At 42.3% G+C, this 26,498-nt stretch overlaps 1 protein-coding gene across 1 annotated transcript in view; it reads left to right on the forward strand.

Moving 5' to 3' along the window:
- Positions 1-26,498, forward strand: part of LOC127009474 (putative neural-cadherin 2) — a 39,090-nt gene that overhangs the window by 564 nt on the left and 12,028 nt on the right. Inside the window, exons 2-8 of the mRNA XM_050882572.1 lie at positions 10,798-11,292; positions 13,954-14,109; positions 16,942-17,081; positions 17,714-18,059; positions 19,134-19,379; positions 22,142-22,489; positions 23,468-23,834. Coding sequence (XP_050738529.1) covers positions 11,224-11,292; positions 13,954-14,109; positions 16,942-17,081; positions 17,714-18,059; positions 19,134-19,379; positions 22,142-22,489; positions 23,468-23,834 — 1,672 coding nt within the window. The 5' untranslated portion in view covers positions 10,798-11,223. The remainder of the gene's footprint in view (positions 1-10,797; positions 11,293-13,953; positions 14,110-16,941; positions 17,082-17,713; positions 18,060-19,133; positions 19,380-22,141; positions 22,490-23,467; positions 23,835-26,498) is intronic.

Consider the following 26,498-nt stretch of genomic DNA (forward strand, 5'->3'; position numbering starts at 1 on the left):
GAGAGATTGGTAGATAGATCAGTGGAGAAAGAGACTGTAGGGAAGATAGAGAGATAAAGTGATGATAGGAGGGACCGTGAGCAAGATTGAAATATAAACGGATAAGGTGAGAGACTAATATATTCTGAACCAGAGAGAGAAAGACGAGTGGAAGGAGATCCTATGGAAGATTATTAGACAGGTTGAGGGAGAAACTGGGAGACTGTGAGATTTACGACTTGGGTAGGTCATACATATCATACGTAGACTTGATAACATATGGACAGCTATAGCAACCGAGTGGGACCCTAGAGATTGTAAGGAAAGTTAGGGCACCCAGAAGACCACATGGAAAGATGAAGTTAGAGGATTTGCCAGAGAAGGACGGTGGATGGTTTCTTTCTTTCGCTATTTTCTTTCTTCCTTCATTCCTGCAAACATCAAACTGCAATTAAGACCTTCCCTGTCCTACCAACCTATAAAACATCTTGACTACAGCTCTTCTTTCCATTCTTCCATCATTCATTCATTCTTTCCTTCATTCATTTATGCGTTGTCAGTCAGTATTTTTTCATTTTTTCATTTTTTTCATTCTTTCCTTCCTTCATTCATGCATTCTTTCCTTCCTTATTTCCTTCATTCATTCATTCATTTTTTCATTCATATCTTCGTTCATTCACAAAACCAAAACGTGACTCTTCTCCCAACTCTCGTTCTCTAAATCATGGTTACGTTCATTATGCAAACTCAATTCACAAGTCTGCCTCTCTTCTTGTCTTCGCTCCCTTAAGAGTGAGTGACAGTACGGTTCCTCGCCCCCAGAGGGATGCTTGGGTACGAGTGTTTAATGGACCAACAGCGGCGACGTAATGCACTTTTTTTTTACTGTAAGAGTCAAACCAGATGAAGAAAAATGGTCGCAACACAGTTCTCCGGATAAAAAGAAATACAGAAGATGCCGAAATAAACATCACTCCTGCTTCGCTTTGCCTAAGAAATACCTCACCACAGATATCATATTTACGAAGAAAGTTACGTCAATTAAAAGTAGATGTAATTGGTTAGGTTAGGTTAGGTTCTATCACAAGTACAGTAGAAGAGATATATTAGTGGACTTATGGAGAAAGATTAAGGACAGTGTGTGTTTTACGCTCATAAGACTATATCATATCGAAGTTCCAGACCTTTTAAAAAACTGGGTGTCGACATTATATATTTGTTTTACTGTAAGAGACGAAACAGATTAAGAATCAATGATCGCAACACTCTTTCCTGCATGCAAACAATAGAGAGGAGGCCGAAATAACCATCAATCCTGCCTGTATTTGACTACAAGGTACCTCATAACAACTATAATAGTGACTGACAAGAATTAAAAGGACTTCTTCATTTTCATCTTTTCCCATCTTTCATACGGAGTCACTGTCCCTGATATACTGTCTCCATTTACTCCTATCACTCACGTTCCGTTCCTCCAATCCCTTCGCTGTCAAGTATAGGGCGAAGAGTGTATGTGTGTGAGTTTTCTATTGTTTCGAAGACCATTATTTCGTATTATCGACGTTCCAAGCCTCTGAAGGGAGGCGAATACGAGCGAATGGCGTACCTAACTAAGAAGGGGAGCACTATCGAAATGTGAATAATAGATAGTATTTCCTTTCCCTTCAATATCCCTCACCACACACAGACCCACTAATAAAGGTGGTAGAGGATGAGGCAAAGATAGAGAACGTATTGTAGGACATGAAGTTAGGTCGAGGTGAGGATGAGGGGTCGGAGAGAACGCATCCTTGGGTATAATTTAAGGGTCGGGGTGAGAATGGAAGATCGAAGAAGACAGACATTGAAGAGTTGCAGAAAGTTTGTGATTGGTCAAAGAGGAGGAGACGCATAATGGGATTTTCAAGTTTAAAGTGGGAATGGGAGGTCGAAGAAGATGAAGAAGGAGAAGGAAAAGAAGGGGGAGAAAGAGAAGAAAATACAGAACAAGAAGAACAAGAACAAGAACAAAAACAAGAAACGGATGAAGAAAAGTAAACGGAAAAGATAAATGAAAAAGAAGAAGAAGAAATGAAAGGAAGAAAAACAAATCAAAGAAGAAAAGGGATAAAGGAAAAAAAGGAAAAAAGGAAAAAGAGGGGTTTAGAAAAAGGAAAAGAAAATGAAAAAGAAAAACATAGAAGATGAAGAAGAAAAGAAGAAAAAAAACAAGAACAAGAAGAACAAAAACAAGAAGAGGGAAAGGAATGAAAAGATGAAGAAGAAGAAATAAGGGAAAACTAGAAGGAGGAGGAGGAGGAGGAGGAGCAGAATGAAAAGGAAAGTGAAGAAGAAGAAGACGACAACGACGACGAAAAAGATCAAAAGAGGAGGTTATGCCTACTCCACCCTTTACCCCCGAAGTCACCTCACTCCCTCAGTATAAACGCAGAAAGAATAGCAAACGACGGACCGTGACGGATGACTGATTATGGTCCGCCAAGCAAGTTGACCATAGGGAGAAAGACCGATGAAGAGAGAGAGAGAGAGAGAGAGAGAGAGAGAGAGAGAGAGAGAGAGACGAGTACAGGGAGACACTAAGAGACTGAGAGATAGGCACTGAGAGATCGGAAGGAGGGAGGGAGAGACTATGAGACAAAAATAGACAGATTGAGGAAGAGAGTTCGATATCTTGAAAACGATATCATAAAAGAAATAAACCGTGAGAGATTGACATAGACAAATAGAGGAATAGACTGTGAGAAATTGAGAGATAGACATATTAAGGGAGAGACTGAGAAGGGTTAAGAAAGCATTGAGAGAGGAGTGAAGGGGAAGGCTGTCATTGAGTTTGAGAGAAGGATGGGTAGAGAGAGATAAAAAGCGAGATAATTAAAAGTTGTGAGAGATTCAGAGATGCTGATTGAAGGAAACACTGATAGACTGAGAGAGAGAGAGACGGATAGAGGGAGACAAGGTGAGAGATCAAGAGAGAAAGAGAGAGATAAAAGGAGGAAAAGAACCTAAGAGATATAGAGAGATACACGGATGTTCTCACCTATCACTTTCCTCGACCAAAAAATATTAAGTTTAAAAAATCACTACGGATCATAACTCCAATTTTTAGCAACCAGTAATTATCACCATTATCCTTCCTAATCCCCTTGATCCACATAAATACTTCAATGAGATTACCATTCACTCTGTACGCCATTTAAAAAAAAAAAAAGGAAATCAAACACACTCCTTTGATCTCGTTGTGTGTGGCGATTATGGAAGCCTTTGAATCATTGTGGTCATTTAATACTGGAGTTTCATAATCAATAGTAGTTAAAGTAGTAGTAGTAGTAGTAGTAGTAGTAGTAGTAGTAGTAGTAGTGATGGTGGTAGTAGTAATAACAATATATCCGATGGCCTGTATTGGAACGCTAGCCGATACAATAATACTCTTCCCTTCCTCCCTCTCTCCATGCTTCCCTGATGGTCATATGCCCTCTGTTCCTTTCCCTCCCTCCCTTCCTTCCTTCCTTCCTTCCTTCCTCCCTTATTCCTCCCTTCATCCCTTTCTGACTCCCTGATGGCAATGCCCTATCTTTCCCTTCATCCCTCTTTCCTCTTCCTTCTTCTCATATCTCCTTCCATCATTCCTAACTTCCTTTACTCCCGTTTAGTTTTCAATCCTTTTTTTCCCTCTTTCAACTTCCTCTGTCCATAACTTTCCTGTCTCCCTTCTTCTTTTCCATTTTTTGACTCCCTTCTTTCCTCTCATCTCTCATTTCTTCCCTCCTTCCCTTCTTTCCTTTTTCATCCCATCCCATTGGCTCACACCATCTTTTCTTCCCTCTTCTTCCACCTTATTTCCCTCCCTCCTCCCCATCTCTCATCTTTCTTCATATACCTTTTTTCTTATCCTTTTCTTGCATTCCCTCCTTCCTCCTCTCTCTCTCCCTCTCCTTCCCTCGTTTCCTTCTTTCCTATTTTCGTATCCAGCCATCGACCCCTTGCAACCTTTTTCCTCACTAAACTCTCCCTTCATCCTTTTACTTACCTCCTCTTTCTTCTCCACTACCTATCTCGCTTCTTCCCCCGTTCCCTTCCTTCCTTTTCTCGTTCCCTCCTCTCCTTTTTACCATCAACTCACAGCTCCCAACACCACCTTTCCTCCCTCCTCCCCCCCACCCCCCCTCTCAAACCCTCACTCCCTCCTCCCTCAACGCGTGGCCCAATAAATGGATCGCTTCTGCCGCCCCCGCGATTCAACCTCGACGGTAACTAATCGTGTCGTCGGGCCTTCAAGTGACTCGCGGCGCCGAGCATAAATATCAGCGGGTTTCCGGGAAGCGTTGACCGAAAGAGCGCTGGCTAGGGAGGGTTGTAGGAGGCGGTAGTGTGTGGGGGAAGGAAGGCGTAAGAAGGGAAGGAGGGAAAGGCAGTGCTGGGGCGAAGGAAAGAAAGGAACGAGGGTATAAAAGGAAAAAGAGGTGGGATGCAAAAGAACAGGAGAGAGAGAAAGTAGGATAGGAAGGAGGTTGAAAAGGGAAGGAAAGGTGATTGAGAAAAGTAAAGAAGGGAACGAGGGAACAAGAGTGAGAAAAATAAAGAATGGATGCAAGAAAAGGTAAGGAGGGAGAGATAGAAGATGGGGAAAAGGAAGGAAAGAGGGAAAAAAGGAGAGAAGAAGATGGAAAAAAATGGATAACAACAAAGGAAAAGAAAAAAGGGAAGGAGGGAAAACATAAACACTGTCACATCTTCTTCGGTCATAAAAATTGCGTTGCAGAGAGAGGTTTTGAGGTTTGGTTGTCATTGTCATTTTCCACTTCATCAGGGCACAGGTGCTGAACTTGAATACTCTCTCTCTTTATGTTATTTTTTTTTTTTTTATTTTTTTTTTTTTTTTTACTCTCTCTTAGTTCTGAGAAACAGAAAATTTTGACACAGATTGAAAATAAAAAGGAAAAGGGAGAAAGAAAAGATATTTTGTTTTTTTTTTTTTTTTTTTAATATTTTTTTTTTTTTTCTTCTACTCTCTCGTGTAGTCAGCTCTAGAGAACACGAAGTCAGAGGGTCAGAAGGAAATTGATTAATAAAAGAAAAAGGGAGAGAAAAAAGGTATAATCATGTTGTCTTCCTAGAAAAAGTTTTATAATTATGTTCTTCTTCCTTCTTTCTTTTTCTTTTCTAATTCTTCTTTTCTCATTTATCTTTTTCTGCGTGTTGTTAACTCTAGGGAATACGAAGTTAGGAGCAAAATTAATAAAAAAAGAGAGAGAAGGGGAGGAGGGAAAGCCTTTTACAGGAGTGACGTTTTCTTCGCTTTTTATTCATTTTCTCTCTGTTTTCCTTTTTTCTGTGTGTGGTCAGCTCTAAGAAATAGGAAATGAAATAGGAAAAGAATATATGAAGCGATGGAGAAGAGAGAAAGGGAGAGAAAAAGGTTCATCGATACTACATTTTCGTCACTTTTTTCTTTCATTTTGTCTCTTTTTTTCTCTTTTTTATGTCTGCGTTTAACTCTGGAACACGAAACTAAAAGAAAAATGAGTAATTGAAAAGGGGGAAGAGAAAGGTTGATAGGTATGATGTGTTTCTTCACATTTTCACTCATTTTCTCTCGTTTCTCTTTTTCTGTGTGTCGTCAACTTTAGACAAATGATAATGAGAGGGAAGAGGAGATAAAAAGCTGTAAAGGTATTGTTTTCATCATTTTCACTCATGTTTACTTCGTTCTTTTCTATTTCTCAGTGTATGGTTAACTTTAAGGAACATGAATAAGAAATGAATGTGAAGAAATGAATATGAAGAAAGGACTATGAGGAAAGAAAGGGGAGAGAAAAAGGTATATAGTTAGTAAGTTTTCCTCATTTTTCACTCATTTTCATTTATTTCTTTTCTTTTTACTCTGTGTGTTATTAAATCAAACGAGCATAAAAATAAGAAATGAAATAAGAAATGAATTTGAAGAGAGAAAAGGGAGGGAAAAAGTTTTATTGGTATTAGATTTTCCTCACTTTTCTTCTTTAATTTTCTCTTTTCTCTTTTTTCCGTCCGTGTGGTTAACTCTAGAGAGCAGCAAGTCAGAGGGAACGAATATGATTAATAAGAGGACGCGGCTGGAGAGAAAGTTTTAAAATGACGAGTTGAGTTTAGTAAGTTCATAACGAGACCGTCCGGCAGTCGATCATAAATTTACCGACACACACACACACACACACACACACACACACACACACACACACACACACACACACACACACACACACACACACACACACGAGGATGAAAAGTGCTTGAAATTTAACTATGGCCTCAGAATCTCTTGTACCATTAGCAAACCAATAGAGTCAGTGGTAAGAGTTGGTAGTAATGTCAACCTTAATGGAGTTTTGACAAGGCAGACTACTACATGAGGAGGAAAAGTCCTTGAATTATAACTACGACCACAGAATCTCTTATACCATTAGCCAACCAAAGAGCTAATGGTAGGAGTCCGCTGTTACGTCTTCTTTAATGGGGCTGTGTATTGCTTCGCCTAGTAATGGATATAACTTCAAATTAAACTAAATTAGAACGGCGAACTTTTACATTGACACAAATAACCAACCTAAAAGAGAGAGAGAATTATACAAACGAACATTTCAGACACACGGTGATTATATCGAGTTACCAATTACGGGAGTCACCTGTGGGTTGAAAAATTGATTTCCACGTATTAGGAGAGCTGCGTGGACGAAAATAAAAGTGATCAGTGGATTTGGCAAGAACAGAGCATAGAAAACTGGAAATGTGTTTGGTAAAGCCGCAATGAGTTCAAGAGAAAGAAGAAAAGAGTAGGAGGAGGAGGTTGAGAAAAGCAGGAGGAAGTTGAGAAGAAGAGGAGGATGTTTAGAGAAGGAGAAAATTAAGAAAGTGTGAGAAGAAAGACATCGTTGTTTGTTTAATTGCCACTTATATGAGTACGTGTGTTGTGTGTGTGTGTGTGTGTGTGTGTGTGTGTGTGTGTGTGTGTGTGTGTGTGTGTGTTACTCCCTCCAAACACACACACACACACACACACACACAAACACACACACACACACACACACACACACACACACACACATCCACACACATATACACCCCCCCCCCCTTACACACACAATCATCACATCAAAATTAAATTTCCATAAAGATCATGAATATAAAAAGAGCAATATTTGACGCCCTTATTTATGTGTCTGTAAAATTGCCATTGATCACACGCATAATGAAAAGTCCAATATCCGCCTGAAAACCTCTTAAAAATAAAAATATATTCATAGATTCATAGAGCTGTAATTCTAAAACGTTTATGATCACTATACATGCAAGGAGATAGGAACAGACGAAAAAATATTACAGATAAGTTAGTTTTACCATAAAAGACGTAGAAAATAAGAGAAAGATGAAAGTTAGATCATAGAAAAAGTAGTTAAAAAGGAAAACGACACAAAGAGGTCGAAATAATTGCAAGTAGCTTCAGATAGACAAGCAGCTATATAATATGATTCACTCTTAGGGAGACACGAAAATTATAAGAAAAATCAGTTAGAAAATAGAGGAAGATTTAAAAGACAAGTAATGAGAGAGAGAGAGAGAGAGAGAGAGAGAGAGAGAGAGAGAGAGAGAGAGAGAGAACGAGGGGATAGCAGGGTACAGAGTAACTTTGAAACTTCATTATCATCTTTGAGTAAGTAGGAAAGAAAACAGTACAATGAAGTTAATGGATTCGGTCTTTGCTTAAGGGTACGGGGAGAGAGAGAGAGAGAGAGAGAGAGAGAGAGAGAGAGAGAGAGAGAGAGAGAGAGAGAGAGAGAGAGAGAGAGAGAGAGAGAGAGAGAGAGAGAGAGAGAGAGAGAGAGAGAGAGAGAGAGAGAGAGAGAGAGAGAGAGAGAGAGAGAGAGAGAGAGAGAGAGATTTACACTGTATCACTGGAGCACCTGAGTAATGTAATGGTGGCTGGCTGTGTCCGTAGAGTTTCTCACATCTCCACCCAGACACGTTAGTCGGTAATCTTAGACGTTTCCTTCTCATATATTAGTCATTTCTAACGGCCGAGAAAGAGGTTCATCGTGTTCTCATGAGTGTTTCTTTACGTTCACGGTACAGAAGAAGGGTCAGACAACAACCAGGGTCATAAAAGTACCCCTGGAAATTACCCCAGCTCCTACGAAACCCTTGTGTGTTAGGGCGTCGAAAAGTCTAATGATACGGCCCACTATCTTGTACACATTGGAAAGTTAGCGGCAGACTGGTGGAAATCTCGTTAAGAATAAACTCTTGGTGATATTTCTTCTGGTGCTAAATGTGGCATAAGATTCCCCGTGATACCATTGTTCTTGACGTAATTGTAAGCATTTTCTCTCATACACAAACTTTTTGACGTTGGCTCCAGAAAGCTGTTAGGAACTCTGCGTAACAGATTGCACTGATGTTCCTTTGGGTATTTTTGTCTGTTTGTCTGTATCTGTCTGTATGTATGTCTGTGTCTCTCTCTCTCTCTCTCTCTCTCTCTCTCTCTCTCTCTCTCTCTCTCTCTCTCTCTCTCTCTCTCTCTCTCTCTCTCTCTCTCTCTCTCTCTCTCTCTCTCTCTCTCTCTCACACACACACACACACACACACACACACACACACACACAGGCGCCCCATTGCCCCCCTTTAATGGGCCGTGATGCATTAAAGGGCGACTCTTCCGGCAATAATGGTGACGGCGACGGTTGGTTCTTGGTTCCATTTGCTCTATTAAAGAAAACGAATTAAGGAAGATGGGAGGAGATTAGTTACTCGGGCGCGCTCTGGTCACACTTATACACGCTTTCTTTCTTTCTTTCTTTCTTTGTACGCGCTGGTGCTGAATGTGTGGGTTTGTGATTCTTTCTACTACTCTTATTATTATATTTATTATCTCTATTTTTGGTATCATTATTTTAGCATTTGTCTTTCATATGTCTTGTTTTCTATTTTCTTTTTTTTCGTTGTCTTTCTCTAGTTCTTTTGTGATTTTTTCTCCACTTTATTATTAGCATTTTCTTTATCATTATTATCGTCATCATTATCTTTATTACCATTATTGTATCTTCTCTTTTTCGTGTTTTATTTCCTGGTTCCTCTTTTTATTCTATACACGTTGAGACTAAATATTACTTAACGTTTCTTTCTTCCAGTTTATCATCATCATTCTCTCTATCATTATTTTCATTATCTATTATTATACTATTTGTCTTTCGTATCCTATTACCCGATTCCTTTTTTGTTGTCGTCCGCGGGTTATAACGCAGCTTCTGTTCGCTCATCTATTTTCTCTTTTCTTATTTCCTTCCGCTCCTTTTTTTGTGTGTGTGTGAGTTCGGAAATTTATGGGTTACCGAGTTGCGCTTTTTCCGTGAAGATTTAGATTATCGTGGCCAGCCATTAGAGAGAGAGAGAGAGAGAGAATGTTTTTGCTTCTAGTCTTAAAGAATTTTAGGTTCACAAAAACTAAGAAAAATACTCATCTTGTGTCTATGATCAAAGATAAATGTGCATGTGTTCGTTATATAGATAACTAACAATAATAGTTACATAATAGAGATAATAATAATAGAATAGATAGAAAACAGAAAAAAATAGATCAGTGCATAAAGAGATATACCACTTTTGCAGGTATATAAAGAAGCCCATAAGCAGACAGGTAGCACGAGAGACACACAGGTAATAATTCTCCGTGTAACGCCTCTGTCTCGCCTTGACCCGACTCTGCGCGCGCTCCACCTACCGGGAAATGACGGAAACTATGAATAGCTCTTACGAATTACCCTGATTAGCATAATGGCGTGTGTGTGTTCGGGTGTATCTGCATGTGTGTGTGTGTGTGTGTGTGTGTGTGTGTGTGTGTGTGTCAAGGCTGGGTAAAGCAAGTTCCGCACACACACACACACACACACACACACACACACACACACACAAACACATTCTCTCTCTCTCTCTCTCTCCATCCTAATAAAAACTGCCTCTTACAATGGAAACTAAAATCCATTAGACTCTACACTCCCCCTTTTTCACTTATTTTTCTAACATTTTTCAACTTTACGAGACTTTTTTTCTATTAATTTACCGAAGTTTTTTCTTACTTTTTCTCGTTTTCAGTTGTATTTTTCGCAACTTGGCTATAAATTCTACGTTGTTTTCTCTCCCCGCTTCCATTTCTCTTCTTCAACTTGAGTGTTTTACTGCAGACTTATTTATTTCCTTTTTGTGTGCTTGTTTTATATAGGACGGGCAACTACTAAAACCCTAACACCATATATCCTACCTTCATTATCCATAAGTTCATTTAATGTACTTTTTTTTGCAAGGTCTCTATCGTACTTGCACTCACCACATATCTGCTAAATAAACTCAACCTATCTACCACAACCCCATCTCTCTTACCTTAACCTTCAATTCATCTAACATATTTATTCTTTTAATTATCTATCGATGTATTTGCGCTCATTACAAGTCTGCTAAATCAATTTGAGCCATATACCTCTCTGTTTTTAAAGCCATTGTCGCGAATATCTTTCTCAAGTCTGAAATTACCGAACGGACCCCTGCTTTGACTTATCCTGAGGGGCTTTTTTGCTGATTCCTGTTCTTATTGTCTTAGATCCTCGTTCTCTTGGTTAGTCCTCTTAGTTCTTAGTCTGAGTTCGAAACATGGTTGGTTAGTAAGCTTGAGGAAACTAAACAGGAAATCTTATGAGAATCTGACCCTTGTATAAGTAAGTTGAGCGCTTACAATGACCGAGTTGAACTGTAGAAGTGGCGTATAGTTTCTCATGTCCCTATTTCACTTCCCAGGGAGGCGGTGGCGTACTGGGGAAGCTTCTACAGGAGGTTCTGAAAGTGGTCGGCGATCGGAACACCTCAGGCCAAAGAAACAAGGTGGAGGTGGTCTCAGTCTACGGCGGCCACTCCCCGTACCACCACCACAGCCACCACCACCACGACCACCACTACTACTACTCCGATACCACCACGTCCATCACCACCAACAACAACAACCAGCATCTTCACCAGCCGCGTAAACCACATCATAACTACCACAACTACTACCATTACTACAACAACAAGAACAACAGGAAGGGCGGCACGGACATAAATGGTTCGTCTCAAAGTGGATCGGAGGAGGAAGGGACAAGAGGAGGAGAGGGAGAGAAGGGGGAAGATAAGGATAGCGCTGGTCTGCCCCCTCCACCGCCCTCCGCGTGTGTATGGCTCAGTGTTATGGGTTCTGATGGAGCGTTTCTGAACCCCGTCAAGCTACAGGGACTTCTCGGCCTGCACGTGAGAAAGGTAAGGAAGATAAACATGAAATGAATCCTCGAAAAATATTTACTCACTCCTTTGTCTTCTGAATGGAATCTTTTTTTTGCGGTAAAGGAAGAAGTGAGAGCAGGGAATATATATATATATATATATATATATATATATATATATATATATATATATATATCTATATATATATATATATATATATATATATATATATATCATCAAGATTATTATTGTTAGTAGTAGTAGTAGTTGCACTATGTCATTATAGGTATATTATTAATCTAGGGTATTGGTGTATTATCGAACTCATGATATATCTTCATTATTAGTATATTAGTAATTTAGGACATTAGTATACTTTCAAACCCATGATTTATCTCTTCATAATAATAACCATCATGTCGAGATAATCTAATAAAACCTCCTCTTCTGTGTATCATATTTCCTCCTTGCTATAACTAATACTTTTGCATAAGGTTAGGATCAAAACATCTCTTGAAACGTATTAGCCAGATAGATCTTTGTTATATCTGTTTTCCTCTCTCTCTCTCTCTCTCTCTCTCTCTCTCTCTCTCTCTCTCTCTCTCTCTCTCTCTCTCTCTCTCTCTCTCTCTCTCTCTCTCTCTCTCTCTCTCTCTCTCTCTCTCTCTCTCTCTCTCTCTCTCTCTCTCTCTCTCTCTCTCTCTCTCTCTCTCTCTCTCTCTCTCTCTCTCTCTCTCTCTCTCTCTCTCTCTCTTTGAAGCTCGTTATCAACCCTTCTTTTAGCATCTGTGTTGTTTAGTTCTTGGGCTCTCTCCTTTATCTCAACGCCTAGCACCACCACCACCTCCTCCTCCCCCTCTTCCTTCAGCCAAAGAGATACACCGATAAGGCATGAATTTCTTCCGCCGGGGGTTGTTTACTTGCTCTCTCTTTGATTGCCTTCTCTCGCCTCCTACGTCTGCATTTGATTGGATCGCCCAGCATCAGCAATTCTTCTTTCTTCGGCCTGCGTTACCATGGAAATATCTCCCAGTCTCTTCCTTCTCTGGTGCCGTGCCTAGTACCGCCGGTAAAACGAGGATCAAGCCTCCCCTGTGCCCCTGAAACTACACCTCACCCATCTTGAGTATTAGGGGGGATCCTGAGGCTGCCCTGTGCAGGCCATTCGTCCTCTTGCATTCTCCTTGTGTTTCTGTGTTTTTATGTTCTTATGTAATGAAGTCACTTTCCCCCACAGCTTAGGTTACCAGTAGTGTAAGTTAAGGGTAGTAATTTCCTCTTATTTCTCTCTTTACTGTAAAATTTCCATGTCCCTTTCTTCCTTAAAGGTACATGGTGTTCTCTAACTATTTTCCTGCCGGCACGTTGCCGGAGGGAGAGGTGGTGGGAGGAGCCTTCATCTTTTCTGTCCTGTCCTACTGCACGTAGATTACTAGTAGTAGCGGTAGTAAACAGACACCTTCGCCATAGACCGATAGGTCTTCTCTCTCTCTCTCTCTTCTTCTCTCTCTTCTCTCTATGTATTCTCTCTCTCTCTTCTCTCTCTCTCTCTCTCTCTCTCTCTCTCTCTCTCTCTCTCTCTCTCTCTCTCTCTCTCTCTCTCTCTCTCTCTCTCTCTCTCTCTCTCTCTCGCTGTCTCTCTCTCTCTCTCTCTCTCTCTCTCTCTCTCTCTCTCTCTCTCTCTCTCTCTCTCTCTCTCTCTCTCTCTCTCTCTCTCTCTCTCTCTCTCTCTCTCTCTCTCTCTCTCTCTCTCTCTCTCAGTTAGTTCCCTTTATATGCCTTCCTATTAGTCCTCTTCCTTCTTTTTTTTGCTCTTGTTCATCATCTTGCTGTTCCTCCTCCTCCTCCCCCTCCATCTGTTCTCCCTCCTTCTGTTCCTCCTCCTCCTCCTCCTCCTCCTCCTCCTTATTCTCCCGCTCTTTCATTCCGCTAGAAAAGATGTGCAGAATAGATTAGTCTACTTAAGAAGGTAACTTCGTTGTAAGCCATCACGTTTTCTTTGCCTCGGGCCTCTTACGTAACGCTCCTTTTCCCCCCTTCCTCCGGTCCTTCTTCTACCCCTCCTTACGCTCCTCCTCCTCCTCCTCCTCCTATCCTACCCCTCGTACAGCTCTTCCCCCTTCTCTTACTCAATCCACATACCTTCTTTGATCTTTTTTGTGTCCTTACTCTCCTACATTTCTCCCCCTTCCTCCTCCTCCTCCTCCTTCTCCTCCTACCCTACCTCTCGCACACCTCTTCCCCCTTCTCTTACTCAAACCACATACCTTCTTTGATCTTTTTTGTCTCCTTACTCTCCTACATTTCTCCCCCTCCTCCTCCCCTTCCTCCTCCTCCTCTTTCTCCCATTCTCTTATTTCCTCCTCCTCCTCCTCCTCCTCCTCTTCTTATTTCTACTCCTCTTCCTATTTATACTCACACTTTTCTCCTGCTCCTCTTCCTCCACTTTCTATTATTACATTTATCCTTTCTCCTTCTCTTACTTCTCCTTCACTTTCCTCCTTCTGCTACTTCATTTCTCCTCTTCCACCTTTCCTATTTTCTTCTCATACTTCAATTATCCTTCCTTTCTTCCTCTTCCTCACTCATCTTCCTCCACTCATCTACCTCCACATCTCCTCATTATCATCACCATCATCATCATCATCATCATCCCCTCCCCCTCCTCCTCTTTCACCATCGTCTCATCCCCCGTAGCTGGAGGAAGCCACGAAGCTGAGGGTGGATCTGGAGTCCCCCGAGGAGGCTGGGCGGCGCCTGGAGGACACGGAGAGCTCGCCCCTATCCGGACACCACCAGCCAGGCGACCCCTCCTCCGCCGCCTCCCTGGCCTCCACCGCCCTCCCGCTACAGGTGTGTGTAGGGGACGTAAGGGAAGGGGGCGGAAAAGTGTGGGGAAGGATTGGGGGAATGGGGTGTGCGTGTGTGTGAGGGGAGGGGGGGGATTTGGTGTGTGTGTTTGTGTGTGTGTGTAGGTGTGGGTGTTCTTTTCTTTCTTTCTTCTTTACTCTCTTCGTTTTTTGTGTGTGTCTGCGTTCCTTCCTTCCTTCCTCCCTTCCTTCCTTCTTTCCTCCGTGTGTGTTCCTTCCTTCCTTCCTCCCTCCTTCCTTCCTTCATTCATTCATTCACTCATTCATTAATTCATTCGTTAATTCATTCATTAATTCATTCCTTACTTCTTCTTTCCTTCCTTCCTTTTTTCCTGTCTTCTTTCCTTTCTCTCTTCCCTTCTTCGTTTTCCATATTTCTTCTTCATTCTTCCATTCCTCTTTCTTTCTTCCATTGTGTGTGTGGGGTGGTGAGCGAGAGAGAGAGAGAGATTGATCCCCCAAAATGGAACTTCACAAAAAAACTTTAGAATAGACAAATGGACGGAAAAGAAAGAAAAAAACAAAGAAAAGAAAAAAAATCCACCCGACCCATAGAGAGAGAGGGAGAAAACACTAAATATTCTAACTCCAAGATTACCCGGAAAACAAAATTAATATGATCACAAAGTCTTCCTTCACTCCTGATATACCTCACCTTTTCCTCTCTTGTGTTGTTCCTTTGATGAATGGGACAAGTAACTGGAGAGGAACGAGAAAGATAAGCTATATATTTACGATCTTTCTTTCCTTTCTCTCTCTCTCTCTCTCTCTCTCTCTCTCTCTCTCTCTCTCTCTCTCTCTCTCTCTCTCTCTCTCTCTCTCTCTCTCTCTCTCTCTCTCTCTCTCTCTCTCTCTCTCTCTCTCTCTCTCTCTCTCTCTCTCTCTCTCTCGTTAACCTCGTTTTTTAGTGTTTGATATCACAGTTAAGAGATAGTCAGCTTCATATGTATCCTTAAGACCATCCTTTACAAATAGACGGAATATGTGGAGGTTATCGATGTATAACCTATATATATTTTAGCTCCCTCTTGTTAGACTCGCTCCTGACAGTTCGATGGCAAAGTTAAAAGTTCGTTACAAATTCACAGACGCTTTCGACTCTCACAACTAAAATCCAGAGGTCAAAAAGGAGGTTAGTCGGGTTATCAAGAGTATTTTTCATGTTCAAGATCTATAGATATAGGCATTTGATGTGTTGTAGGAAGAGGTCGGAAGGTACATAGGTTGGTATTATAAGACATTTTCGATCCTCACACCAACTATTTCTAAAGCTCAAAGAGGGGATCAATTTAGTTCTCATGAGTGTTTCTTTAGGTTCACGGTACAGAGGAAGGGTCACACTACCACCAGGGTCATAAAACTAGCCTTGGAAATGCCCATAATTCCTACGAAAGCCTTGTCAAATATGTGTTCTTGGGCGGCGAATTGTCTTATAATATGACCCATAGAGTTAACAGTAATTATAGTAAGTAACCTCCACATTCTCCAGACTAACTATTAACGAGGTTGGTTACGTATTGGTGAAGGATTTGGGATTCGCTAAAGAAGATTTATTGATGATGGTGTCTAGATTGTTAAAGATTTAGGTAAGGAAGAGCTACATGATAGGAGGGCAACTCTATTGACCCCGGATAAGATAAAATAGGAATGATTGACAGTAGTTTAATGTTACAGTGAGAATCATTGAAATGTTGAAGCCATTACAAGGCACGAGATGAATAGATTATGTTTGCCTTCCTAGAATATGTACGAAGTAAAGGAGAGCTTATGGGATGGAAAGACTATGGAGACTAAAATCCAAGTTCTGGCGTATTGACAAGGGAAAAGAACTGTCGAATTGTAGCTGTTTTGGAAGATAAAGTTACCCTCTTGCAAAATACCTATGTTCTGATGTTCTAATGCTATAAATTTAAGTCTTGGAATTGTGGGTGAAGGAAGCCAAGTAGTGCTATTAGTTGCTTAAATTATTGAAATCATGAAAGCAAGTAGTTATTTTTCTTCATGATTATGGTGGTGGTGTGTATGTACAATTAATAAAAAGTCGGTACACATATGTTAGTCCTGAGAATGTAGTTAAAGTGAAGAAGCAATGCTATCACTCACGCAAAGTATTGAAATAATGAAGGGAATGAGCTATTTTTCACTGAGCTAACTGGGTGGAGGTAGTGGTGAGGACAGTGACGTGTCTGTGATGAAAAGTTGAAAGTGTGGCTGAAGATGAAGAAGCAGCGTTATAAGTCACCTAAGACATTGAAAGCATGAAGGTAGGGAGTTATTTTTCAGTGAACTCGGTGGGGGTAATGGTGATGACGTGGGTGCGTGTGTGTAAAATAAAATATAAAAGTAAATAAAATAAGTTGGTATGTAAATCTGAGTCTTGAAAAGGTATAGCTAAAGATAAACAAACACATTGAAAGCATGAAAGTAGGGAGTTATTTTTCAGTGAACTCGGTGGGGGTAATGGTGATGACGTGGGTGCGTGTGTGTAAAAAAAATATGAAAGTAGATAAAATAAGTTGGTATGTAAATTTGAGTCTTGAAAATTTAGCTAAAGATAAACAAACACATTGAAAGCATGAAAGTAGGGAGTTATTTTTCAGTGAACTCGGTGGGGGTAATGGTGATGACGTGGGTGCGTGTGTGTAAAATAAAATATAAAAGTAAATAAAATAAGTTGGTATGTAAATTTGAGTCTTGAAAATATAGCTAAAGATAAACAAATACATATACAAAAAATCATAAAGGCAAGGACTTATTTTTCACTGAACTAACTCGGTGGTGGAGGTAACGTGTGTGCGTGTGTGTGTGTTCGCAGGTCGTGGACACCAACGCAACGTCTCTGGTCACGCCCCGCCTCAGCCGCGCCCTGTCCTGCCGCGCCCACGAACCGGAGACCTGCACGCCCTCCTCATGCCTCAATGGGGGGCGCTGCCTGCCTCACTCCTCCGGCAACAGGTGTGTATGTGTGTGTGTGTGTGTGTGTGTGTGTGTGAACTCATGATCGCCAGCAGAAGTATTAATACGAACAGTATATAATAAACATGATACAGTATGAAACATTATATAGATAACGACGCTGTTTTGATGTATTTGCTAAACTTGGCGTCCTTCTTGTGTGTGTGTGTGTGTGTGTGTGTGTGTGTGTGTGTGTGTGTGTAAATTAGTAGGTCGTAGCTTAAAATTAATTTGTTATCAGAGCAGCAATTCCTTTTGTCCGGGAAAGAAAAGATAAAATTGGATAGAATTATGGAGAAAAAAAAAAGTGCATTTAAAATTACTAGATACACTGCCCTCTCCTCCTCCTCTCTCCCCCCCACCACACACACATTTACACACACACACACACACACACACACACACACACACACACACACACACACACACACACACACACACACACTTCCATAAATTTCTTCCTGCAAACTTTTTAATTATGCCAAACGAGTGTGTGTGTATGAGTTTGCATGTCTGTTTATATGTCTGTATGTCTGTAAGTAAAGGTGTGCATGTGTATGTCTATGTATGTCGGTCTGTCTGTCTGTCTATGTATATATGTATGTGCGTCATCCTTACCTGTATATCCTTAGGTGTGTGTGTCCAGGAGGCGCAGAGGGATGGCAATGTAAGGTCCTCTCCCGCACCTTCCGTGGCTCCGGTTGGGCGTGGGTGCCTCCCCTTCCTCGCTGCCTGCCCACCACTGTGTCCCTGCGGCTGCTCACACGAAACCCACACGCCCTCCTCCTCTACGCCGGTCCCATGGCACCCACGCAGCGGCCAGAGGACACGGTACCCACGCCCATGCTCGCCCTTCAGCTGAGAAATGGTCGTCCACAGCTCCTAGTTGAGGGCAGCGTTGAGCCTATGAAGGTGGAGGTGAATGTGACTCTGACGGACGGAGAGTGGCACGATTTGCACGTCCACCTTGATGCCCAGGTGAGGAATGGAAAGGGAGGAGGAGGAGAAGAAGGGAAGGGAAGGGATAGAGGTAGAAAGGAGGGAAGAAAGGAAGATGGAATGGGAGAGGAAGATAAGGAGAAGGAAAAGGAGGATTCAAGAAAGGCAAATAATATAGCGGAGATGAAGATGAAGGAAAAAGAAGCAAGGCAAAAAGAAGAATGGAATGAGGAAAAGAAAGATTACAGGAGGGGAAAATAAGGTATGGTAGGCCAGGCTGCATTATAGATATTAAACAACAGTAAAGTCCCAGTAACAGTAAAGGTAGATAATAATAGCGGAGATGAAGATGAAGGAGAAAGAAGCAAGGCAAAAAGAAGAATGGAAAGAGAAAAAGGAAGATTACAGGAAGGGAAAATAAGGGATGGTAGGCCAGGTCACAAAATAGGTATAAGAAAACTGTTAAGCGGTCTATATTAATAAAATTTTACCTCTCGTTCTTAGATGCTCTGTTTAGTCTTGCAGTGATGTACGTTGCGAGAAATTGCTTGCGTGTGTGTGTGAGTGATTACAACAAGATACGGAGAGGAGACCAGAGAGCTTCAATCGGGTGGGATGCTGGGTCAAAATGCCTTCTAATTGCGAATCATAACGTCAGTATGAGGCCGGACAGGGGGTCTGCTTAAGAAGTGAAGTCATTCGCTTAAGAGGTGCCCCAAACTGTCCTCTCTTCACTCTTTGCACTTTCTTTGATGCAGCGATATATGTTTTCCTTTCCTTCCTCCTCCCTCCGATATTTGCTGACGTCACTCAATCTACAAGGGCCTAAGATGCTGCTGGTAACTGATATGCCTGTCAATATCTTGGGATCGAAACACACTAACTGATTGATGTACCGTGCCGTGGCCAGTAAGAAACTAGGAAACAACAAAAAGGAAGTTAATTATCCATCCAATGCCACACGAACTCCCTTTAATCATTCATCATTATCCTTTTATCATCATCGTTAATCCCACCAAAGCCTCAAAAACCAACGTCACGGAGACCAGCACTAAGGGCACGCGTACTACACCAACCACACCGCATCCCCCTCAACTATACCTTACTTTCCAGGGCGCGGCGCTGATGGTGGATCGGTGCGGCCGCGGGTGGGAGCACGGAGCTGACACACCCGCCCACTGCCTAGCGAGGATGCCGTGGGTGGGGCCGTGGGGGCTGGAGGCTTGGCCGGGGTCTGGTCCGCTTCAGGTTGGTGGGTTCGCGCACTCCCCGCCCACGGCCGAGCAGCACAGGTGGGGGGAGGCTCCCATCCCCCGCCCCTTCCACGGCTGTCTCTCGCACCTTACCTTGAACGGACAAGTGAGTGAGGCGAGGGCGGAGGGATGTCTGGTTATAGTTAAAGAGAGAGAGAGAGGGAGGGAGGAGGGGAGAGGGGCAGCGGAAAGTGAGAGAGAAAATAGATAGAGGTAGAAAGATAAATTGATGCGTAGAGAGAGATAAGAAGACAAGTACAAAGCAAAAAAAAAAAGATTATATCATAGCGAGTTTGCTTTTTTACCTCACTCTCCCATACCTAATTTATTTAACTTCCCTCCCATATCATTATTATTTTTATTACTTCTTACTACGCTTCTTCCCTTCCTGTTATCCGGTCTTCTGAGTCCTATCCACTCGTCCATCTCTTTCCCTTCACCTCCTTTCTCCTCCTCTCTCGTTTCCATCTCCTCCAACTGTAATAGTGGTAGAAATAGTAGTAGTAGTAGTAGTAGTAGTAGTAGTAGTAGTAGTGGTTGTTGTGGTAAGGCTAACTGACGAAGAAGAGAGAGGTCGTAGTAGTAGTAAAGATATTAATTAAAGAAGGAAAAGTGAAGAAGCAATACAGTACACACACAAACTCACACACTCCCTTCCTCCCTCCCTCCCTCCCTCCCCCCGCCCTCACCTCTCTATCTGTCTCTTTCTCTCCCTTGCTTTATTCGTTTGCAAATCAAGCTTCAGTCTCTTCCTACGTTTCCTCGCCCCAAAACGTTACCAAAACAGCCGACTCAGCATCCACTCTCCCACACTATTCTCGAACACTCTTTGATTCCACTATTCAGCATGCGATCCTCTCTTGATGGAGTAAACACACACACACACACACACACACACACACACACAGAGAGAGAGAGAGAGAGAGAGAGAGAGAGAGAGAGAGAGAGAGAGAGAGAGAGAGAGAGAGAGAGAGAGAGAGAGAGAGAGAGAGAGAGAGAGAGAGAGAGAGAGAGAGAGAATCCTACCTATTTTCCGCTGGATTTAGTAATTGTGATTATAATGTTGGGAGAATTAGTTAAATAGCTCTATTAATTGAATTGATATATTTTGTAATTGTACTAGTAGTAGTAGTAGTAGTAGTAGTAGTAGTAGTAGAAGAAGAAGACGAAGAAGAAGAAGAAGAACAAGAAGAGGAAGAAGAAAAGAGAAATGAAAAAAAGAAAAGAAAAAAGAACAGGAAGAAGAACAGTAAGAAGAGGAAGATGATGATAAAAGAAGAAGAAGAAATAAAGGAAAAGAAAAAGAAGAACAAGAATGATTTTGATATATGTTTTTTTACCTGTTGTCATTGCTATCACCATCACTGTTGCTGTTTTTCTCTCTTTAATTGCCGTTTACGACATAAGATATTTTTGCAGTTGCTTCATAACGTCAACACGAGCTGTAGCCATCCACCGTACCCCCCAGAAAAATAAATCATAGCAACGCCAACAACAATTATAATACTAGCACGGGTTCAGCATGCGAACATAAGTTTTCCTCAGAGAAACCGCAGTGAGTAGCTACATTCTTCAAAGACTTGCTCGGGTTCAGCGGTGGGAAAGAAATTATTCCTTCCATGCAGACTTGTGTTATCATTTCCAAGGCAAGAAGCGAAATACGTGATTTTATTTCGCCCTCCACATTTTCATCTTTTACTTTCCTTTCGCTCTGAACTTTTACCCCACTTTTCTTTTCTACTTTACTCCCTTTTACTTTACATTTTCTCACTTATTACTTGCTTTCAATACATCTCCATTCTCATTACTTTCTCTACATCTTTTTTCATCAGAACTCTCTAGATGTATATATTTTAACCTTCATTACTTTCTATCTATGAATCTATACCATTATAACTTTCTCTTTATGAATTTTAACACTCAGTACTTTCTTACAATACATCTAAACCATCAGTACTTTCTCTCTCTATATATATATATATATATTTAAACCCCTCATTACCTTTTCTCTATTCATCTAAACCCCTATTACTTTCTATATATACATTTTAACTTTCAGTATTTCCTATATATACATCTTTACCATCAGTACATACGCCACATAAATTCAAACACTCAATTTTTTTTCTCCAAACATCATACTCGATACATTTTCTCAATATATTTATACATTCTAACCCCTCAGTACTTCTCTATTCACCTTTATCGTTAGTACTTTTCCTATATATACATGTGAACCCCATCTACATCCTCTCCACACACACTTACCTTCAAAACCTTCTTTCTCCATTACACTCCATCCTCGCGCTACGCCAGAGGTTGTCATGGTAACGTAATCAGCCTCGTGGAAAAGATGAGATTCGTTCTTATGGTAACTCCACACAGTCTGGTAGAGCAACACGGACTCGCTATAGCCACTTCAGCCACGCGGGAATAATTATCTGCTCCGTGAAATATGAATAGTAGCAGGCAATGGAGAGAAAGAGAGAGTGGGGTTAGCTGAGGAGAATTCTACCCACAATACATCAAGTAGAAGAAAGGAAGTAGTAGTGGTAATAGCAGTAGTAGTAGTAGTAGTAGTGGTAGTCGTAGTAGTACGGACCTCTCTTCTAGCTGCTCATGACTACATTCTTTTACAGGAGCGGCATTGCGTTTTTTTTTTCTATTTATTTTTGCCTTTAAACTGCTACTTTTACTGTAAAAAAGTAGTAGTAGTAGTAGTAGTAGTAGTAGTAGTAGTAGTAGTAGTAATAGTAATAGTAGTAGTAGTAGTAGTGGTATCAGTAGTAGTTGTGGTGGTAATCATAAGCCACCTCCGTATCCAACAACTGGTTACGCCCTTAACATCCTTTTCCCACCTTCCCCTAGCTGGTGGATCTCGGGGAGCCACCTCACAGTGGGGGCAGCGAGCCTGGTTGCCGACCACAGGAGGCAGCATGTTCCGGGGGCGTGGGCAGCTGCGGGTACCGGGGGGCATGCGTGGGCGGCCTCAATCACCCGGAGTGCCAGTGCGAGCCGGGGTGGGCGGGGGTGGAGTGTCGGACGCCCACTCTACCCTCGACGCTGGCCCAGGGCTCGTATATGAGGGTGGCGCTGTCCTTCACGCCGCCGCCCACCGCCCTAACGCTGCAGGCCAGGGTGAGGGTGTCCGGGGCTGCCTCGGGGATACTGGTGCATGTGACGGCCCAGCACCACGCGGCCACCTTTACCCTGCATGTGAGTATAAGAACATTGTTAGTATTATGTTTAAGGGAGTGTATGGTATAGGTACGCGTGGCCTCGGTGCTAATCTCTGTAGCGTTTGTTCATCAGTGACCATAATGTGCTGTCGGTGTGCGTGTGTGTTTGTGTGTGTGTGTGCCAGTCTACTTTTTTTGTTTCTATGTGCTTGTGTTTGTGCGGCATACGATTTATTTTGTTTCTGTGTGTGTGTGTGTGTGTGTGTGTGTGTGTGTGTGTGTGTGTGTGTGTGGGTGGGTGGGGGGGGTTCAATTCAGTCTGCCAGTCCGTAAGTAATGAAATAAGTCATAAAAGTTGCCCTTTTGACTCGATTACGGGCAACAAATCTAATAACACCTCAATTTTTAGATAAACTTTCATATTCATCGTTTTATATTTTATTTTTTTTTTTTTTTTTTTTTTTTTTCTCTATCTCTCTCTCTCTCTCTCTCTCTCTCTCTCTCTCTCTCTCTCTCTCTCTCTCTCTCTCTCTCTCTCTCTCTCTCTCTCTCTCTCTCTCTCTCTCTCTCTCTCTCTCTCTCTCTCTCTCTCTCTCTCTCTCTCTCTCTCTCTCTCTCTCTCTCTCTCTCTCTCTCTCTCTCTCTCTCTCTCTTTAACCACAATTACCTTCATGGAATCGGCAGCATTTTTTTTTTTTTTCAGGTAAGTTAAGCGTTCAGAGCCCAAGCTTGATCCTCTTACAGCACTCCTCTATACCTTCGTTAACACACACACACACACACACACACACACACAAAGGCCATTTATCCACTTGAAACCTACCTACTTCATTTAACTTTCCTTTCCCTTTTCTCACCATTTTTTTACACACACACACACACACACACACACACACACACGCACTATTTTTTTTTTACCTATCTCTATTTCTCTCCTTTTTGTTCCCTCTCCCTCTCTTCATTTCCTTTCGTCTCTCTGTTCTCACCTCTCTCCGTTGCTTCTCGTCCCCTTCAGCTCCGCTCCGGCATCGTCTGCGCCTCCCTCACCGGTGCTGGCATGGGCGTACGGGAGGCGTGCGTGGAGGGCCGAGGCATTGGGGACGGCGCGTGGCATACCGTCTTTGGGGAGCGCCACGGTCATAATTTACTGGTGGGCGTGGACGACGGGGACGGCTGGCGACGGAATGAGACTCTTCCGTCGCTGCGGGCGTGGAGGGGGCGGGTGCGAGGGCGTGGTAATGGCCTCGGCGACACGTCTACGCCCCCGCCCTTCCCGCCGCCCTTGGCCCTGGTGGTGGACAAACATGAGGGGATCACGGTGGGCGGCCTGCCAAGACTGGTCGGCGTGAAGGTGGTGGGCGTCGCCGAGGACTTGACAGAAGGTAAGAGTCAGTGTTTCTTGGTTGGTTGATCAGGGTAGTTAGTTGTGGTGGCGATGTGGTAGGAAAATAATGTTTGTGGTAGTTTTTCGTAGTGGGTGTTCCCGAGGACTTAACGGAAGGTGATTTTCTGTTTGGGTGTTTCAATCGTTCTTTAACTTAATCTGGTTAGTCTGTTATGGTGACTGTGTGGTAGGAAGAGTCGTAGTTGTGGTAGGTTTTTATAGTTGGGTGTGACCGAGAACTTGACAGAAGATGAGTCTCTGGGTGGTTGTTATAGTGGTTCTTCGCAGCTTAATATGGGTAGTCTACTGTGGTGATTGTTTAAGAGGAAGAGTAGTAGTTGTGGTATCTTTTAACACTGGTTTTCGCCGTCGACTTGAGAAAAGAGGACAGATTTTTATACCAGTTGAATCAGTGTAAGGTAAATCAAAGAAACAATGTGGGAAAAAGCCTTCAAATTTACTGTTTCCCAAAAAGAAATAGTGATAGAGAATTGTAATAGATCACTTAGGTGTCTGGCGAATGAATGTTGCGTCCTAGTGGCAATATCCTTCCCCATTTGCTAATTGCGCTTCCAATCATCCTTTCGCCTTGTCTCTCTATCCCCTTCACGGCCGGGCGTCACAATGCCTTCTACACAAGCTCATGCATATGTATCCAATTTTCTAAAGCGAGAGTTTATCTGTATCTTCTTTGTTTCATCCCTTTCGCCTTTTATGATCTGCATTTTCTACTTTCAGCTTGGTCTCTCTTTATCTGTCTGTTTGTCTCGGTGTCTTTCTTCCATTATATTTTTATTTGGGGTAGCAGGATGCGCAGACTTCATATTCTCGTGTGTACAGACTAAGAGACATTGAATAAGACATACAGACAGGCAAACGTACCGACGGAATATACACAGACTGATATATCGTAAAAGTAGAACTATTTTAATAAGTTTCTGAACGTGAGAAGAAAAAATATATACTTGACTGTGTGTGTGTGTGTGTGTGTGTGTGTGTGTGTGTGTAAGTTTCTGCACGTGTGACTGTGTGTGCGTGTGTGCGTGCGTTTCCCATGAAATATGTATTTAATTATGAGGTCAGACACTTCCATGGTCTTCATTTCTCACCACCACCACCACCACCACCACCACCTCCTATTCATCCCCCACCACCATCCCACCCCAAGCATTCACACCACCAGTCTTACCATCCTCTCCACCACCACCACTACTAGCACCACCGTCCACCAACCTCACCCTCTCCCCTTCACCACCACCATCCACAACCACCATCCTCACCACCACCACCACCAGCGCCAGCAGAGTAATGAAGACAGATGACAGCGTTAAGGCGGGATCGAGTTTCCGGGTTGGTCCAAAGTGCTCGGCCGCTTATTTCCGTGAACCGTCGAGCGCCGCGTCGCCGACTCGGGGGAAAACAAGCAAGAAGGATGCAAACCATTTCGATCTGGGCCAGGCGTTCGCGTGTGTGTGTGTGTGTGTGTGTGTGTGTGTGTGTCTGGGTGTGTCTGAGGGGTGGGACTTTGAGAGGCCGAACTGACAGAGACAGGAGAAAGGAGAGAGGAGAGAGAGAGAAAGGCAGACAGAGAGTGTACATGGATTTGAGAGGCTGCCCTGATACAGAGAAAGGAGAAAGAAGAGAGATAAAGAAACAAAGAAAGAGAGAGAAAGAGAAAGGAAAAAGGAGAGAGAAAGAAAGAGAAACAGAGATAGAGGAAGAGAAAGAGTTAGAGAGAGAGATCTTACAAACAAGGTGGATACTCTTACACACATCCAACCCTCACATCAACTATTTCTAAAGACCAAAACGAGATCAGTAGGGTTCCAACGAGTGCTTCTTAATGTTCATGGTACAGAACGATCAAACTACCAGAAGGGTCGTAAAACTACCCCCAGAAATGCCAGACCGAACACCTACCAAAGCCCTGCCAAAATGTGACCGAGTGCACCGAAATGTTTAATAATAGGACCCTAAGACAGTGAGATATCTTTGTATCGTAACCTAACCGATACACAGATAAATATGCACGAACTAATTGACATTGAGTAAGACAAACAGACAAACCCACAGAGAGAGAGAGAGAGAGAGAGAGAGAGAGAGAGAGAGAGAGAGAGAGAGAGAGTGTGTGTGTGTGTGTGTGTGTGTGTGTGTGTGTGTGTAAATCCGGGCTTACGAACCAGAGGCGGCTTAGTTCCTCTCCGGGCAGCGAAAGAAGGGCTTGGGTTCCTTATCGTGAAGGGAACAGGAGACTTACGGGAAAATTACACGCCCATTACTGCCGTTTTTATTAGTAGTATCATTATTATTTTTGTAGTAGTAGTAGTAGTAGTAGTAGTAGTTATAGTAGTAGTCTTCCACCCGAAATTGATCTCTCTCTCTTTGGCCACTAAGCTTTTTTTTATAGGGGCAGAATTTAGTGGGCTTTTTTTTTCTCGTTATTACTTTTTTTCTGCCCTTGAGCTGCTTCCTTTACTGTAAAAAAAGAAAGATAGTATTAGTAGAAGTAGTGGTAGTAGTAGTAGTAGTAGTAGTAGTAGTAGTAGAGATCGAAATGCAGAGAAACTTACCGTAGAGAGAAAGAATCTTCAAGCTTAATAATTTGAATTCTAACGTAGCCATAGATTTTAAGGCACAGAGAAGAATGACCGAAGAGAAAAAG

Source organism: Eriocheir sinensis, chromosome 41 (assembly GCF_024679095.1).
Source record: "Eriocheir sinensis breed Jianghai 21 chromosome 41, ASM2467909v1, whole genome shotgun sequence".
Taxonomy (NCBI): domain Eukaryota; kingdom Metazoa; phylum Arthropoda; class Malacostraca; order Decapoda; family Varunidae; genus Eriocheir; species Eriocheir sinensis.